At 34.4% G+C, this 18,160-nt stretch overlaps 1 protein-coding gene across 17 annotated transcripts in view; it reads right to left on the bottom strand.

Moving 5' to 3' along the window:
• Positions 1-18,160, bottom strand: part of CAMK2D (calcium/calmodulin dependent protein kinase II delta) — a 321,165-nt gene that overhangs the window by 21,553 nt on the left and 281,452 nt on the right. For all 17 annotated transcript variants that reach the window (XM_047854990.1, XM_047854974.1, XM_047854981.1 and 14 more), the window contains one exon: positions 17,334-17,382. In XM_047854990.1, coding sequence (XP_047710946.1) covers positions 17,334-17,382 — 49 coding nt within the window. The remainder of the gene's footprint in view (positions 1-17,333; positions 17,383-18,160) is intronic.

Genomic DNA, 18,160 nt, shown 5'->3' with positions numbered 1-18,160 from the left:
ATATATATATATATATATATATATATATAGAGAGAGAGAGAGAGAGAGAGAGAGAGAGAGAGAGAGAAGGGTTAAAACCCTGTGCAGTCATGAGTAGGTTTTTCTCCCCCAATGGTTTCTATTGTGGTTTATCTTGATATTTTATTTTTAATAACTTATTCCATTCCTATATAAAAAGTATACAGTTTGAATTTAGCAAAAAATAGAATTCAGTATATTCTTGAATAAGTTTATTTGTAACTACACTTTTCTGAATAATTCAACTGGTAGGTTTGTAAATGCTCCCTGGGACCAAGAATGTAAGATAAACTCAAGAGCATGTGTTCTATACTCCAAAACCATTTTAAATCTTTGTTTTGCACAAAGCAAAAATAAAAAGCAAGCAAACAAAAAACCCTACCAAAATTAATTGAAGTGTGATGTGATTTTTGAGAAAGACTGAGACTGAACACAGTAAGAGTACACAAAAATAGTATTCTGCCTCCATATTTATTGAGCCCAATCTGATTTTCTGAAGTCTTTTCTCCTTATCTCCATGTTCACACAACTCTTAGTCATATTTCAAAGTTTCTCATACCAGTGTTGTCTCAGTAAGGCTGAAGTGAAAGCAGATTTTTTTTATCACCTACCACTGTATAGATATTTTAACTCTAAGAATGTCATGTCACTTTTTTCTAAGCATTAAGTACGTCTACTTGTCCCATTTTGAACCATTCCCCCAAATAGGTAGCAGCATCGCCTGTCATTGAAACTCCATACTTTCTAGCTAATTCTCATCTTCAACGGCTACAAAAATAGTTGCTGTGCTTTCATTACAAAGTCTATAATTATCCAATCCATAGCTTCCAGAATTAATAAATGAGAACTGAAAGGGCAGATGAGGTCCAGTGAAATGGGAAGAGAAAGGGAAATTTTCAAAACAGATCACAGAATACAATTGCACTCATACATAATTCAAGAGTTCTATAGCCTCTCTAATCAATAGTAAGTTAGGGAACTAGTGTAACAAGTTTATAGGACAAATAACATAAATGAAGAGATATTTTTAATTTCAAAAACTGTGGAATAATGATAGACTCTCTTGATAAGTCAGTTTGTCTATGGCGTCCAAAGGCAGCATTCAATGTAACATATGTGCTTATATACATGTGACCACTGTTGCCTTCTGAGATGCAGACCACTGCAGCGAAAAGGCAGAGCTGCAGTCAGTTTGGATATAAATTTACAATGTTTTGTCACAACTTGGAAAACTTAGAGGAAAATTACTTACATATACCTCCTTTTTTCAACACACACACCACACACACACACACACACACACACACACACACACACACACTCCCTCTCACAAAATGTTATAAATTCCTATAACTCTTTTGATGTCCCCATGCATTTGACAGATTGCACTGGTAAGACTTCTAGGACCAAGAGTCATTTCTGTGATTCATTACTACATTTTTCAAAGCTTAATTTGGAAAAGTAAAAATATCCTATCAGACCAGAAGTTCTTAAGTGAGTTCTCATAGCAAATGCTTTTTATTAAAGTGATTCCTCATATTGGCACTCTATAATCAGTTCAGCTCTGGGATATTCTGTGCTAAATTCAGCTTAGGAAAGTAATGTAAAAGTACTTGCTGTAATATCTTGACCAAATTTTATAAACCAGTAAAATTATTCTTTGTTTAACCAATGTGAGTACAATAATTTATGAACCATATATTTCAGAACATATTACTGTCACTTTTATTCTAGCATGTATTATAAAGTAAATTATCTTAAATTAACACATTATTATAAAATGTAACTTAGAATGGGTACATTTTTGAGTAGGGAATATTGCTTTGCCTTTATCTGTTGAATTCAAATGATGAACATTCATCAAATACACCATTCAGGTTGTTTGGTGAGTAATCAACAGTCCACACATATAAAATTCATATCTATATAATGATAAATGAGATTAAGATAATAGTAAGAATCTTTCATAGAGAGTAATTTTGATTTAACATGGAGATACTGACTTGGAAGTTCAGCAGGGCAGACCACCATAAACATCTTTAAAAATTATCTCTAGCATTTGTATCAACAGATTACACAACACAACATGATGAGAAATGAGGTATAACTTAAATAACACTGATGAGGAAATTCTCCAATAACTCACAACCCTGATCATGTTAGAAAATTCTAGTATAGACTCTAAGGATACCAACTTTGGGACAGATTCAGACCTTCATCCAAAACCCATCTTTTTGTCTTGTTTTTTTGTTTGTTTTATCCTCCATAACAAGTAAACACCACATTTCATTTTTATTAGATGTTTATTTAAATGATATTATTAAAATTTTTTTAAATGTTTTTATTTATTTTTGAGACAGAGAGAGACAGAGCATGAGCAGGGGAGGGGCAGAGAGAAAGGGAGACACAGGATCCAAAGCAGACTCCAGGCTCTGAGCTGTCAGCACAGAGCCCGACGTGGGGCTCGAACTCATGGACTGTGAGAACATGACCTGAGCTGAAGTCGGATGCTTAACTGAGCCACCCAGGCGCCCCTAAATGACATTATTAAATTCCACCTTACCTGCTCTGTTTACATGCAAAATTATGAATGAAGAGCTATTTCTTTTTTTAAATTTTTTAACGTTTATTTATTTTTGAGACAGAGAGAGACAGAGCATGAATGGGGGAAGGGCAGAGAGAGAGGGAGACACAGAATCGGAAGCAGGCTCCAGGCTCTGAGCCATCAGCCCAGAGCCCGACGCGGGGCTCGAACTCACGGACCGTGAGATCATGACCTGAGCTGAAGTTGGAGGCTTAACCGACTGAGCCACCCAGGCGCCCCAAGAAGAGCTATTTCTTGAAGAAAGATTTAAAATACACAATCTTATATACTCACACTGTTTCTACACTGACAAAAATATCTTTAAAAAGTCATAGCAGTCTCTTTAAAGTAAGCTGCCTTGTCTGTCATTAAAGATCATTAATCTTTTCAGAGGTTATTTATCTACTGTTCAGGAATATCTTTACATTTTATTCACCTTAACTTTGTATAATGTGGTACAATATTTGATTAGAATACTAGACTTCTGAGTAAAGCAAGATAGGTATAGAATAAAAACATACTCAAAATAGATACCACCACAAGTTATTTTCCCAACTGAAGATATTCCCTAGTTCAAATTATAAACAAATGACATTTGGGAGCAGCATTTTTTATTTTTATTTTTTTATTTTTTTGCTTTTTAAATTTGAAAATACATAATGGCAATGGGGTTTTTGTCTATTACTCAAACTTCCTAAAGTCCAAAATTCTCTCCTTAACATTTGCCATCTGTGTTTTGCTAGATAGACACACTCTAAATAACCACATGTAGTGATGTTAAAGAAATCAATGATCCTGTAATAAATTATTTAACAAAAAGACAAATAGGTCTCTCACACTTGATCCGTTAACTTCTATCAGGAGGTTACAGTCTCCAAGAGGGATATTTTATGTAATAGTTCTTGAGACATTTTGCTTGATAAGTAGGTAATAATTTTGCACATATATGCTTCTTTGTAAATATATATTTTACTTTTGTGGAAAACAATCAGTCTATATGCTTTTACTCTCAACAAGAATAATCAAGACAGCCCAAACTGAGCAAATTAAAAAAAATTATGTTTATTTACTTTTGAGCGAAAGACAAGACAGAGGCATGAACAGGGGAGGGGCAGAGAGAGAGAGAGGGAGACACAGAATCCAAAGCAGGTTCTAGGCTCTGAGCTGTCAGCACAAAGCCTGACATGGGGCTCGAACTCACAGATTGCGAGATCATGGCCTGAACCGAAGTCGGACGCTTAACCGACTGAGCCATCCAAGCACCCCAAAACTGAGCAAATTTTTCAAAATACTTGAAAACATAAAAAGATTGGTTTAGATGAGGGAAGGCTGAATCATTAATACATTTATGTTTAATTACAAACAAAGTATGTCTCTGAACTCAAAATTTTAAGTGTTCAAACAAAATTAACTTATGGCAAAAACCTCATAAATAATTTATTAATCTATTGAGTGTCTAGCATATGGTACCATGGAGGGAAAAAACAGTGAATTAACATTAACATAATCTACCTTGAAAATTCACCAAAATTCAAAAGTATAATCTTTCTTTAACAAAACACTTTTTAAAAAGTAAGAACTTCTATTGTAAAGCAAAAAATGAATATTTCTGTACTTGGGCAGCTTTTATGTTTATGTATATAAGTTGGCTGAATTCTATACATGACCTTAACAATTATAAATGTTTACCCACTTGTCTGAAATAAATGGCTTAGGAAATAGAAACACTGATTCTAAAATAAAAAAAAAAAACAGGTCCCTTTAGATTTATGGTCTCTGAATTGTGAGCCTTGGTGCTTATATCATCTACTCATAGGAAAGAATGGCCAGAAATAGTATAATTTCACTAAGCAGCTCTCATGAGATAGACATTATACCAGGCATTTAACTAACAATCTCTCTAGTGAACATTACCATGCTTTATTATTGTTATTATTGTTAGGATAAAGCACATCAAACTGTACTTTTGAAGGTAAAAAATAAAAAGTTAATTATTGAGATACTATCATCTCTAATGTACATACGACTCAGAGAGGTTTTACATAAAGGGTTGGATTACACAGCCCATCAAAGGCTGGGCTGAGATTCAAACATAATATGTTTGACATCAAAGCACATGTGCCATCCAAACAAGGTAGAGGATCCTATGTGAGTTACTTTTTACATTTGCAATTTCTATATTTTTAGCTCCTAAATTATGGGGGGTGGGGCACAGAGCATCTGCATAAAAACCCATGAAGATAAAAATGGAGAGATCATAACTTTGAAAGTATTGCCATCATTTTATTGGCTGGTAGGACAGGGCATGGTTGGTATCCACCATACTTCCTTCCTCCATCAATTTATTATTATTCCTATTATTACCAAACACTGGTTTAGATACTGCAGATACAGCAGGGGACAAAACAAAAATCTCTGCCCTGAAGAAACTTACGTTCTAGTAAAGGAAGAGAGAGACATTAAACAAAAAAGTAAAATAAATATTTCACATAATATAAAGTACTAGGGGAAAAGCAAAGCAGAGAAGAAGAATGGAATTGGCTGGATTTGAACGCACAATTTAAAGCAGGGTCATCAAAGTCTGAGAGGGTATCATTTAATCAGAGACATAAAAAGAGGAGGCAGCAAGCAACATGGAATGTGTATCAAGACATAACAGGCAGGGAACAGCAAGTGAAAAGGCCCTAAGGCAGGAACCTGCTTGATACATTTCAGGAATAGTGTTCCTGAGGTATATAACATGAGAGGAGGCCAGATGGTAAAGGAAGGCATGGCTGGTGGAAGTTCTCATCATGGAGGGACGTTCAATTCTAAAAGGGCTTTGGCACTTTTTATATGTTGAAACTAATATAACAGTCTGTATGTTAACTATACTGGGATAAAAATAAAAAGTAAAAAAGAAAATAATAAAATGGCTTTGGCAGTCACTAGAAAATACAGAGTGGAAACATTATACAATCTGATATATGTTGAAAGTGTCACCCTGACTACTATGTTGTGAATAAACTATAATCAAGTAATGCTAAAGCAAGCAGACTGGATAAGAAGTCACATCAATAATATGGCCAAAAGATAATACTATCTTGGACCAGGGTGGTGGGAGTAGAGTTAGTGAGCAGCTGTCAAGTGGGAAAAAAATGTGTGTATTTTGAAAGGGGAGTCCGTTGGATTTGCTGATAGACTGAATGCAGGGTATAAGCAAAACTGAGGAGACAAAGAAAGTTCTATTTTTTTTTTTTTGACAAAGAAAGTTCTAAGATGATGACCTGGGAGTATTAAAGGAACTAGAATATACCATAGGCATATCAAGTTCAGTTTTCATAGATGCACTTGATCACAGATATATGAAAAAAGGTTGGAGACATGATATATAGGAATAATGCAATTACATCAAAACACTGCAGACTTGCACTGATAGTATGATGTAGGTTTCCTCTTAAAGAAAACATAATTGAATAGTTTAGGAATGTTCAAACCCAAGTGTAGTTTTTAAATTTTCTCATCTAATCTAAAGAGATCAAACCAAACATCCAAAAGTACTTGCATATTGCAAATTGTTTCCTTTGGGTGCTATAGTACCCACATATAAGTGATTAAGAATAATATGGCTCTAGCAGGGACATTCATTTTATCACCATAAAACAAATCACTGCAATCCCAACAATTAAATCAGTCTTTCTGTATCAACTATAATGCTTATTTTAATATAATGGGTGGGCAAATTCTACTAAACAACACTGGCCAGGAGAAAAATGTTATACCATTACATATATATATATATATATATATATATATATATATATATATATATATATATACATACACGAAAGAAAGGAAGAAAACTGACAGACTAATTCACATGTATCCTGGAAGAAATTGTCTTTAACACAGAATAAAATTTTAATGCAAAAATAGCCATTCACTGGGGAAATGTACCCAGGTATAATTTCATTAAAGAGGATACTATAACACTGATAACTCCATAAGGAAAAATGTAAGCCTTTTTAGCCTCAGCCTAGTCTATCAAATCCAGCACACAAATGATGCTCAATAATTTTTTTCTAAAAAACAAAACTGGATCCAAACAGTGGTCTCTTTGTTAGGAATTACATGTGTTACATGCATCTGAAATTTTCTGTATTGCTCACATATATATGACTCTAGCTGTGTCCTTATATTTGTTTTTTAGTGAACATATTATTCTTTCTTTTATAATTATCTAAATACCAGCCAGAAACAAAGAAGGTATGTTATCATGCAGAACTGTCTTTGTCTTTTATAGACTCACTCACCAGGGCAAGAAATGTGGCTAAGTGCTTACTTAGTACATCTTACACTGGAGGTACCTACAGAGTATTCATTGACTATTTGAATTGAATAATGAAAATACCACTACTCAAGATGCAAAAAAAAAAATCCTTTACTTCTACATAATCTCTTCCATTAAGCTCTTTCATTCAGTAATACCTTCTCCGCTTCTTCTTATATCTCCACTTAACATGGTCTGAAATGGAATGACCTGCAACCAGGTAAAATAGTAAAAATGCACAGAACTCAGATTTATTTATTTGACTGCCTTAGACTTAATGCCTCCTGAACAAATCAAAGGGATTTGAGCAGAAGTCCATACCAAAAAAAAAAAAAAAAAAAAAAAAAAAGCCATTTCATTGATTTACAAGAAGAATCACTAAACGATTGAGACATAAAATAATACAAACTCAGCAAAGGAAATAGTATTTCATTAAAGTATTTTATTCTAATAAATAATTTCAGAATTATATAAATTTATAGCTAATAAAATATAAATATAGTTTATGCATAGAAATGTATGAGGTAAAATAAGTATAGATATTTAAAGTAATTGTAGATAGTAGATACCTTAAAAACATGAAATACAGCCCCATAATAATTCTTGCTGGGATGTGTTTAAAGTACTAATTTTACAGTCCATCAGTGCTATGATAACATTTTGAACATATAGTTTAGTGGGCCATATTTTCCCATTGTAATAATATTCCATAAAACTGCAGCAATTTATTCCTGAATTCAACTTTATTCCTGAATGTCTTTTTATAATTGTTTTGAATAGTTTATAACATCTATATTTATACTATTTTATAATGTGTAATTGCAGACACTTTAAAATATGAGACTTCATAAAAATCTATTGTATTAAAGTAGGGTTGATAAAAACCTTACAACTCTGTATTATTGATTTCAGTATTTAAATTATGTGACCTGGGAAAGATTGAGCCACAGAGAAGTTATGCAACATGTTTTAAATAAGTTAGATTAAAGAACTACAAACAAGAGTATAAACTCTGGATTCCAATCAGATCCTTGCTAATATTTTTTATATCATTAAAAAAAATAATAAAGTTACAATCTGAAAAGGTAAGGGAGACAGAGAAAGTAATAAAATACTTTAAAACTTGAAGATAACTTTAAATTAAGCTGCTTATGGCACCATTTTTATTAGGTAATGGGAAATATAGGTAAATGTAAAAAAAGACAAAGTTTTACACTTAATACATATGCAACTATATTATAATGTAAATTAGATCTTACTATGAAATTTTTGATTATATAAACTGTGAGTCTCATTGCCTCTTATACTGTTAACTTCCATATAAAGTAATTATCTATGAATAGTATATGCTAGATGTTTAAGCTCTGAATTATTAAAATGAATTCAAAGCTAAAAAAACTGATAGTTTAATTATGATATGGAAATTATTCAAAGAAATCAAAAAGTATACGGAAAGAAACAGAAATGAGAACAAAACTGTTCAAAACCTTTGGGATGCAGAAAAAGTGGTTCTGAGAGGGAAGTTTATACTACAAGAAGGAAGAAAAACCTAAGATTATACCTATAGGAGCTATAAAAACAAAAACAAAAACAAAAACAACACACACACACACACAAAACCTGAAACCAGTAGGAAGAAGGAAATAATAAAGATTACAGAAGAAATAAAATATATGGAAACTAAAAAAAAAAAAGGAACAGATCAATGAAAGCAGGACCTGGTTCTATGAAAAGATGAACAAAATTGATAAACCTCTGGCAAGACTCCTCAAAGAGGGAGAGAGAGCAAGAGAATAGACTCAAATAAACAAAATCTCTAATGAAAGAGGAGAAATAACAACTAACACTGCAGAAATACAAATTGTAAGAGGATATTATGAAAACTGTACACCAACAAATTAGACAACGTAGAAAAAATGGATAAATATCTAGAAACATTTAACCTATCAAAACTAAAGAAGGAAGAAATAGAAAATCTGAATACATCAATTACCAGGCAAGAGATTGAATCAGCAATAAAAAAACTCCCAACAAATCAAGTCCAGGACCACCTGGCTTCACAGGTGAATTCTACCAAACATTTAAAGAAGAGTTAATACCTTTTCTACTCAAACTATTCCAAAAAATAGAAGAAAAACTTCCAAATTCTATGAGGTCACTATCATCCTGATACCAAAAGTAGATAAAGACATTACACAAAAAACATACTACAGGCCAATATCTGTGATGAACACAGATGCAAAAATACTCAACAAAATACTGTCCTAGCAAACTGAATCCAACAATACATTAAAAAAATCATTCACCACAACCAAGTGAGATTTATTCCTGGAATGAAAGGGTGGTTCAATATTCGCAAATCAATCAATGTGATATGTCACATCAATAAGAAAATGAAAGAAAAAAAACCATATGCTTATTTCAATAGATGCAGATACATTTGACAAAGTACAACACCTATTCATGATAAAAACCCTCAACAAAGTAGGTTTAGAGGGAACATACCTCCACATAATAAAGGCCATATATGAAAAACCCACAGTGGGGGGATAACTAAGAGCTTTCCTCCTAAGGTCAGGAAAAAGACAAAGATGTCCACTCTCAACACTTTTATTCAACATCGTAGTAGAAGTCCTAGCCACAGGTATTAGACAACAAAAAGAAAGAAAAGGCATCCACGCTGGTAAGGAAGAAGTAAAATTTTCACTATTTGCAGATGACATGACACTATGTATAGAAATCCTTAAAGACTCCATGTAAAACTACCAGAACTGATATATGAATTCAGCAATATCACAGGATACAAATTCAACCTACAGAAATCCGTTGCACTTCTATACACTAATAATGAAGCAAAAGGAAAAGTTCAGGAAACAATCCCACTTGCAATTGTGCCCCAAATAATAGATACCAAAGGATAAACCAAATCAAAGAGGTGAAAGACCTGTATTCTGAAAAATATAAAACATTGATAAAGGAAATTGAAGATGACACAAAGAAATAGAAAGACATTCTATGCTCATGGATTGGAAGAAAAAATATTGTTAAAATGTCTATATTACCCAAAGCAATCTACAGGCTTTATGCAATCCCTATGAAAATGCCAACACAGCATTTCTCACTGAGATAGAACAAAAAATACTATAATTTATATAGAACCATAAAAGACCACAAACAGCCAAAGGAATTTTGAAAAAGAAAAACCAAACTAGAGGTATCACAATTCCAGGCCTTGAGTTATATTACAAAGCTACAGTAATCAAAACAGTATGGTACTGGCACAAAAAGAGACACTCAGATCTATGGAATAGAACAGAAAACCAGGAAATGAACCCACAATTATATGATTAACTAATCTTCAACAAAGCAAGAAAGAATATCCAATGGGGGAAAAAAACAGTCTCTTCAACAAATGGTGTTGGGAAAACTGGACAGCAACATGCAAAAGAATGAAACTTGGCCACTTTCTTATACCATACACAAAAATAAACTCAAAATGGATTAAAGACCTAAATGTGAGACCTGAAGCCATAAACATCCTGGCAGTAATGTCTCTGAGACTGGCCATAGCAATATTTTTTTTTTGTCCAAAATTTCTATTGATTGATTGATCGATTGATCGTCAAATTGGCTAACATACAGTGTGTAAAGTGTGCTCTAGGTTTTTGGGGTAGATTCCCGTCGTTCGTCACTTACATACAACACCCAGTGCTCATCCCAACAAGTGCCCTCCTCAATGCCCATCACCCATTTCCCCTCTCCACCCCCCCCCATCCACCCTCAGTTTGTACTCTGTATTTAAAAGTCTCTTATGGTTTGCTTCCTTCCCTCTCTGTTTGTAACTATTTTTTTTCCTTCCATTTTCCCACAGTCTTAAGTTTCTCAAGATCCACATATGAGTGCAAATATATGATATCTGTCCTTCTATGACTGATTTATTTCACTTGGCATAATACCTTCCAATTCCATCCACATAGCAACATTTTTCTAAACATGTCTCCTGAGGCACAGGAAATAAAAGCAAAACTACACTATCAGGACTACATCAAACGAAAACACTTTTGCACAAGGCAAGTCAGAGAAAGACAAATACCATATGATTTCACTCATATTTGAGGTTTAAGAAACGAAACAAACAAGCAAAGGAAGGAAAAAGAGGGAGAGAGAGAGAGAAAGGTCAGGGGGAGAGACAAACCAGGAAACAGACTTAATTATAGAGAACAAACTAATGGTCACCAGAGGGGAGCTGGGTGGGGGGATGTGTGAAATAGGTAATGGGGATTAAGGAGGGCACTTGTCATGATAAGCACTGGGTAACGTATGGAGGTATTGGATCACTGTATTTTATACCTGAAACTAGTATAACACTGTATGTTAACTATACCTGAATGAAAATAAAATAACATTAAAAATACTAAAATAAAGTGAATGTAAAAATAAAATATAAACAGGAGTTTATCTGTTTTCAAGGAATAATATACAAAAAAATACAGCAATTAGCAAATATTTTTAGGTTTCAATTCTGAAAGGCAATTGTTAATTTAGCTAACAGGTTGTGCCCTGATATGGATCCTTGGTGGTCATTTTAAATATGAGTATTAGAAAAGTATGTTAGAATAAATTACCCTATTTTTTTTCTTATGGGAGAGCCAAACCTGGCCAAAATGCCATATATTAATCTGTTTTCTATGTCACAACGCTTTGTCCGTAAAAATGCTAAACCTGTAGCCCAGTCTCTATATAAACATGAAAAGCACGTTTTGTAAACACAATATTTTAACCTTAAAAAAAAAAGGGGCGCCTGGGTGGCTCAGTCGGTTAAGCGTCGGACTTCGGCTCAGCTTCGGCTCAGGTCATGATCTCACGGTCCGTGAGTTCGAGCCCCGCGTTGGGCTCTGTGCTGACAGCTCAGAGCCTGGAGCCTGTTTCAGATTCTGTGTCTCCCTCTCTCTCTGACCCTCCCCCCATTCATGCTCTGTCTCTCTCTGCCTCAAAAATAAATAAACATTAAAAAAAAAAAGAATCCAAAAATTAAGGTAGGAGGAGTCATAGAACATACATGATTTAGAATTTATGCATTATTTAATAAAATAATGCTCCATTGTTTTCTAAAGGTGTATACAGGGTTTTGCAAACTTTCTAAGAAAGCCATTTATAGAAACTTTGGTGAAAATCTATTAACATAGAACGAGCCTGTGTTTTCCTAATTATGAAATGAATGGTTACATGTTTTTATTGGTTTTGTTCCTTTCGATTTAGGACTTTGTTTTAAGCTAGAGTTGGCAGTGGTTTTGATCCTGTATTTTGCCGGCATGGCTAAAGAAGCCTGAGGCTGTCACTGACAAATTTAAGATACAAACATAGCAGAAGGCAAAGACTAAATGAGAAATTATGAATGAGTACGGAGGTAAAATAAAGGAATGTCAAAAAGAACAATAAAGAGAAAATGAAGTTATTTTATATTGGTGGTAGAGCAGAATAAATTCTGCATCAGTTCTATAAGTTATTGATCCTGATTTAAAAGTTAAAGGATCGACAGGAAGATACACACATACAGACATGTATTTTTCTAAATAAACCCTTTTAAAAATCAAATTTTGGATTAGAAACCTGAAAGAAGTTATTATGCACTGCACTACAGATCTTCTAAGACACTTTTAACCTAATGGAATGACACAATTATCAAAGGTTCTTAAATAAAATAACCAGAAGTTTCTTGATTTGCAGACTCGCTTGAAGGGAGAAAAGCATGTAAGACAAGTGCTGAGTTACTGCAGGGGAATCTGAGGAAGATTGGTATCGCCTGATCATCTGCCTTAGGGAATCCTACCCAACAATGACGGTCTTCTGTTGAAAAGATAACTTAAGAATAGTTGAATCTGAATATTTAGTCTCATCACATTGTCCACTAATGTACACATTTACAAAGACATACACAAAAAGCTCATTAATGAAGTGATTGTGTAGAGTAGCCAAGACTTTGAAATCCAGATGTCCTCAAATGCCAGGCCCCATTCAAGTGATAAAGGTGTCAACACCCTTGCCCTTAACTGGGCCTTCTGCAAACATTCTATGCAAGTTCATTGTCATCATCTATTTTTCAGCAAAAGGAAAAAGAGGATAAACTAGAATGAAGTCCCCACACACAGGCTGATAGCGATACATTTCTGCTTGCTGTACAGAACTCCTATGGTCTAGACCCACAAGAAAGATGAAATGCAGCAAGAGATCCAAGCAGCTGCTCAATGTAATGAGATGCTGGAAGCAGGGTGAGTGACAGAAATGACATAAGGGCACAGAGGAGCCCAACTTCAACATGTGTCACGCAACTCTGGAACTCTGGGAAAGAGCAGCAGATGGACCAAACCGATGCATACCCCTCAGGAAGAAGTAGCTGACTCTGAGCAATGGTGTCGGGCAGGTTATGAGGTAGAGAGAAATTGTGGCATACAGTCACAGGCCCTGCAAACTGGCTACAGCCACAAACCAAAGGACAGTCTTCGAATATAGACAGTGCTGAGAGGACCATTACTACATATCACTGGCTTTAAGGACATCCATACTCCTAGAGAGCTTCACTGTTAGTGTTGCCATCTACTAATTAAAGGCCAATGATGATAGCTGTTTTTAACACCTTAAATTAACGAAAATGTTTTACTAGAAATGTATTCAAAATGGAACGACTATTTCAATAATTTTAGACCTAAAAAATTCATATTTTGAGAACACCAGTAAACTCTAATAGGAAAACTTATTTTGTTTGTTTCTGGGTAGTAATAACTATGCCTCATGTCCCTCTTTATTTTTAGGCCAATAGTGTCCTTCCATTACACTGAGTTTCCTGATGAGTTTACAGACATAGCATTAAAGATAATATTCGGTTTTGAATATAGGGCAAAATTAGGGAATGGCTCAAAAAATCCACACTAGGAAGTCCACATTGCCTTGGGGAGAGAAAACAGCAAACTTGAGAAGCTTTTATAAAGAAGAGTTGTAAAAGAATGCAAATTCCTTAGGATGACTGTGAGCTTGGGAAGGGAAATGTTATGGTTGTAACTAAATGCTGAAGGTTTTTTAAAAAATGAAAAATGACTTTTAGATATAAAATACCATTTTTCTTGGGTCTCACTTTTTAAAGCATATTTTCTTTATATTTATTGAGTTAAAGGAGAGAAACAGCCTAAATCATAGCATAAAAGCTTTATGTAAAGCGTAAAGAATGTCTTGACTCTGAGTTGCTGAAAGCTCTTGAATAAGACTAGTTCACCCAAAGATGTGGAGCTCAGGCAAACAGTAGGCATTCAAAAAAATACTTGCTGAATGAAGAAACTGAGGTAGCCTAGATACAGCTCAAGAATAACACACAGATTGGGGCCTTTTGAAAACCAAAGGCCATTTTGAACAGAAACTAATAAGGATAGCTCAAAGAAAATGATCTTTTCAAAATCCTGGCTTTCTAGATGCTCTAGGTTTTCCTGAATGTGAAGGACTACCAGTCTACTATGACTTCTACCTCCCACCTTCTTTAAGAGCAGTTAGCCTATCTACCCTCTCCGCGACCCCCCCCCCCCCCCCCCGCCACCTTGAGAAGGCCAGAAAAAGGTATTCTGCCATTGGTTTAACCTCATTTCTTCCTTTGGCTAGGTCACCACGATGTGTTAATATTCCCCACTATGTTCCTTTACAGTAGAGAGGGTGTATAACTGTCACTGCCAGGTTGGTCCTTGGGGAGTGGACAGAATGTGCACTACACTGGCATGGGAAGCATGTGCTGTAGTATTCTAGGGATGATATGCCACCATGAAACAATGCAAGTCTAGGTGCTGGTGTTAGGTGGGACAGCCACCAGGAATGGATGGAACATGTGACTGCATGCAGGAGTGTGCTGGGAGATTATGCATTTGAGAATATGTTGAAAAGTCTAGTGTTTTACCCTGATAACAAAGTTATTGTCAAGTGTATGTGGGAAGAAAGACACCCAATTTTGTAGAAAGGATATGGTTTTATAGAGAGGGTGTGGCTTTGGTCAGGTTATATAACTGATGGCCTTTCTGAGTTCTTAGAGCTTAGATATACAGGTAAATTTGGGTTCTAACAGAGCTGGTCAATAAATATTCTCTACCAAACTACTCATAGCTATAGCAAACTCTGGGGTAAAGAGAAAAAGAACATGGTTGTACAAATGAAGAAATCAGTTAGGGTCTTTCTGAAGGCCTGTGTACTGATTAATGAAGAGATTCCCACACAAGCCTATCACTAGCACAATAACTACATTAAAAATATATGTGACAATTTATATGCCACCTGTCTTGTAGTCAGAATCATGGCCTGGGTGATTTCTTAAAGTGTCTTCTATTCCGAAAGGTTTCTTATATCATTCAATATTAAAAAAATGTTAGCCACCAAAGAGCTGTGTGGGTCTTACAGAGCATACAAATGATGCCTAATGTGTTATATCTGTGACTCTGTGGCCACATCCACACAAGGAGAATTAAGCAGAAACTTAAATAACTTAGTTATTGAATTCAAGGAAATAAACCAAAGCACTTTGGGCTCAGTAATCAACTGGACATTTCTCTCCATCTCAGTATCATGCTTAATTGCTCTAACATTTGCTATGTATAGTCTCAGCATGTAACCATAAAGACAAATACTAACTCAATTTGTGAGATCCCAGGGACAACATGAAATCAATATCATTGTTGTGATTTGAAGAGAACAGTTTTCTGAGAAGTGCTGATATAATTTTATTTCATCAAAAATATAAACTATAAGGTGAGATTCTGTTTACATGTTGATATTTACATAGGATTAATACCGATCATCCTAAACCAAAACCTAGTAAAGAGTCAAATTCAGGTGAGAAAGACTGCTTATTAAAACCCTGCTTGTGATCACCAAGGAATAGGTTTATTAGGATGAACTACACATACCGAGGTGTTGTTATTCTAATATCATTCAGCTGTTTAAAGATTCAGTCTCTCTAGTGGCTAATGCCACTTTATTTCCCCTCTCTGATTCTTGCCCAAGAGAAGAATGTATAAAGTCATATAAACATTTTGCTCGGCTGAAAGAGCTAATGAATCCAACTTACAAAGATGATGCTTTCTGAATCACTGATAAAGCTAAATGGGGTATCTGCTTATTTGGTTAAAAAAATCTCTTTATCTAATGCGACTGGCATCAATGATTCATAAAATTACTTGTGTTCAAATTTTAGCTCAGGGGCAAGAGTGAGATGAATAGACCTACTGAACAATGTCCTCGACACAGCTCTCCACCTTTCCACTGTAAAAAGAAAAAAAATGACCGACTACCTCTAGCAGACTTAGGTCAGTGCACAAAATATAAATAGAGAGTACACTTTAATAGAATCAGCTGTTCTATTCAACCAAAGAGGAAAAGTCAGCATAGGTGACTGGCAACTTGTGGTTTATACGTATTTTTATTTCCTCAATTGCCTAGATGCCTCCCTGACCTGAGAATTTCCAGCTTCTTTCTTTCTACAACATGAATAATACAGTTATCCAAGACCATGTCTTACTAATGCCACCTACAGAATTAAAGCCCATGTTGACACTGTTGGGTAATCTTTCCAAATAATGTTTAACTATCTGATGAATCATTTCTCTGAATTTGTTTTATACTTATTTTCCTTTAATACATCCTTTAATACTTTTTAAACACCCTATTGTTACCATTCTTTTTTGGAATGGCTTCTAGACAAGTGGCTGGTAGAATTAGTAGTTACATACATGGAATCACAAAAATGAGAACACAAAACTATGAGAGCAACTGAAGCAAAATTAACACTCCTAAAACAGCCATGAGACAAAAAAGAGGTAAAAAGTGTGTTTAGTATATGTGTGCATAGGCAGTGAGATGTCCACAGAAATGCTGGCAATGACTCATTTATATTTCTAAAAGAACCTGGGTAATTGAAGTGAATGGAGGTCAAGAATATATTAGGAAAGTGCACAAAAACCTAGGATAAAAAGGCTGCCAAATGTGAAATTCCATTGAAATTCACCAAGACCATGAAAGGTTTTAAAAAATGGTTCTTTTCATACTCTATTCTTGAAGATAAGCTGTTTTCTAGACATAGATGTACATTTTATAGTACCTTTTGACTGATACATTTACAATTTGATATTATGTCCTCAAACCATCATTAGTAGTTAAAATCACAATGTGCTCAAATATACCACATTTGTCTCTATTTCAAGACAGAGAAAAGAATATGTGAAAAAATTGACAAAATCAATACATATAATCAAAATAGTAGTATACTTTTAAAAAGAAAATTACTTTTGTGTCTTAGAATAGGCCTAGTTCCTAAACTTATTAGTTATTTGAAATAATTTTTTTTCTGATATATATGAAACTCCAAGTTAGGATTTTCCATTTCTAATGTAACCATACCTTTCACATCTTCATCCTCAATTGTTGTATTTGAACTCTCAGTTGACTCCTGTTGAGAAGAAAACATGTGTTAAGTTGCAAACAATGGATAACTTCATTTTTATTCTTCTTAAAATTGGCAAGTGATGTACATATCATGCAAAGTTCTTCAGCAGGCTGTGCACGTATATTGACATGCAGATGGACAAATACATTATGTGGTTTTGATAGAAATAAAATGGCAAATGCTGAAAACATTTCAAAAAGGGAGTACTCTGGTGGCCTAATCTCTGAAGCAGGAAAAATCTGGGTTATTTGTAGAAGCAGCCAAAGTATGCAACTTATTTTAAGAGCTGTGTTAGGTCATCTTTGGTTACGGTGCCTGATCAGGTGTGCTTTTTCTATGTAGCTATCAGAAATTGAATATATTGGCCTTCTGAATTTGACTCTAAAATAGAACAATTTCTATTCCTAATTAATCAGTAAATAATCCTTTCTTTGTATAAGGCACTATATCAAGCACTGAATTCACAGCCTATTTGTCCTACTCCTACGTAGAGACAGAAAGCATTTCATTGCATCATTTGATGAAGAAGCTGGGGGCCCTAAGCTGAGTTATACTGAAATTACTTTTAACAAGAATTTCTATGTTTGTGATCAGCACAATAGAATTATATGAATAATTTACTTTTTAAAGGACAATCAGATTTTTTTCATCCATTTCTAAATTAGAAACTGGCTGTTATTGATAAGAAGTCTGCTTCCATAGTGGAAAGACAAAGCTATTTCTTTGTAAAACTACAAATGAAGTTGAAGGCTAATGAGCACACTTAAAAGGACACTGTAAC

Source organism: Prionailurus viverrinus, chromosome B1 (genome assembly GCF_022837055.1).
Source record: "Prionailurus viverrinus isolate Anna chromosome B1, UM_Priviv_1.0, whole genome shotgun sequence".
Lineage (NCBI taxonomy): Eukaryota > Metazoa > Chordata > Mammalia > Carnivora > Felidae > Prionailurus > Prionailurus viverrinus.
This window is presented reverse-complemented; position numbering and strand designations above follow the sequence as displayed.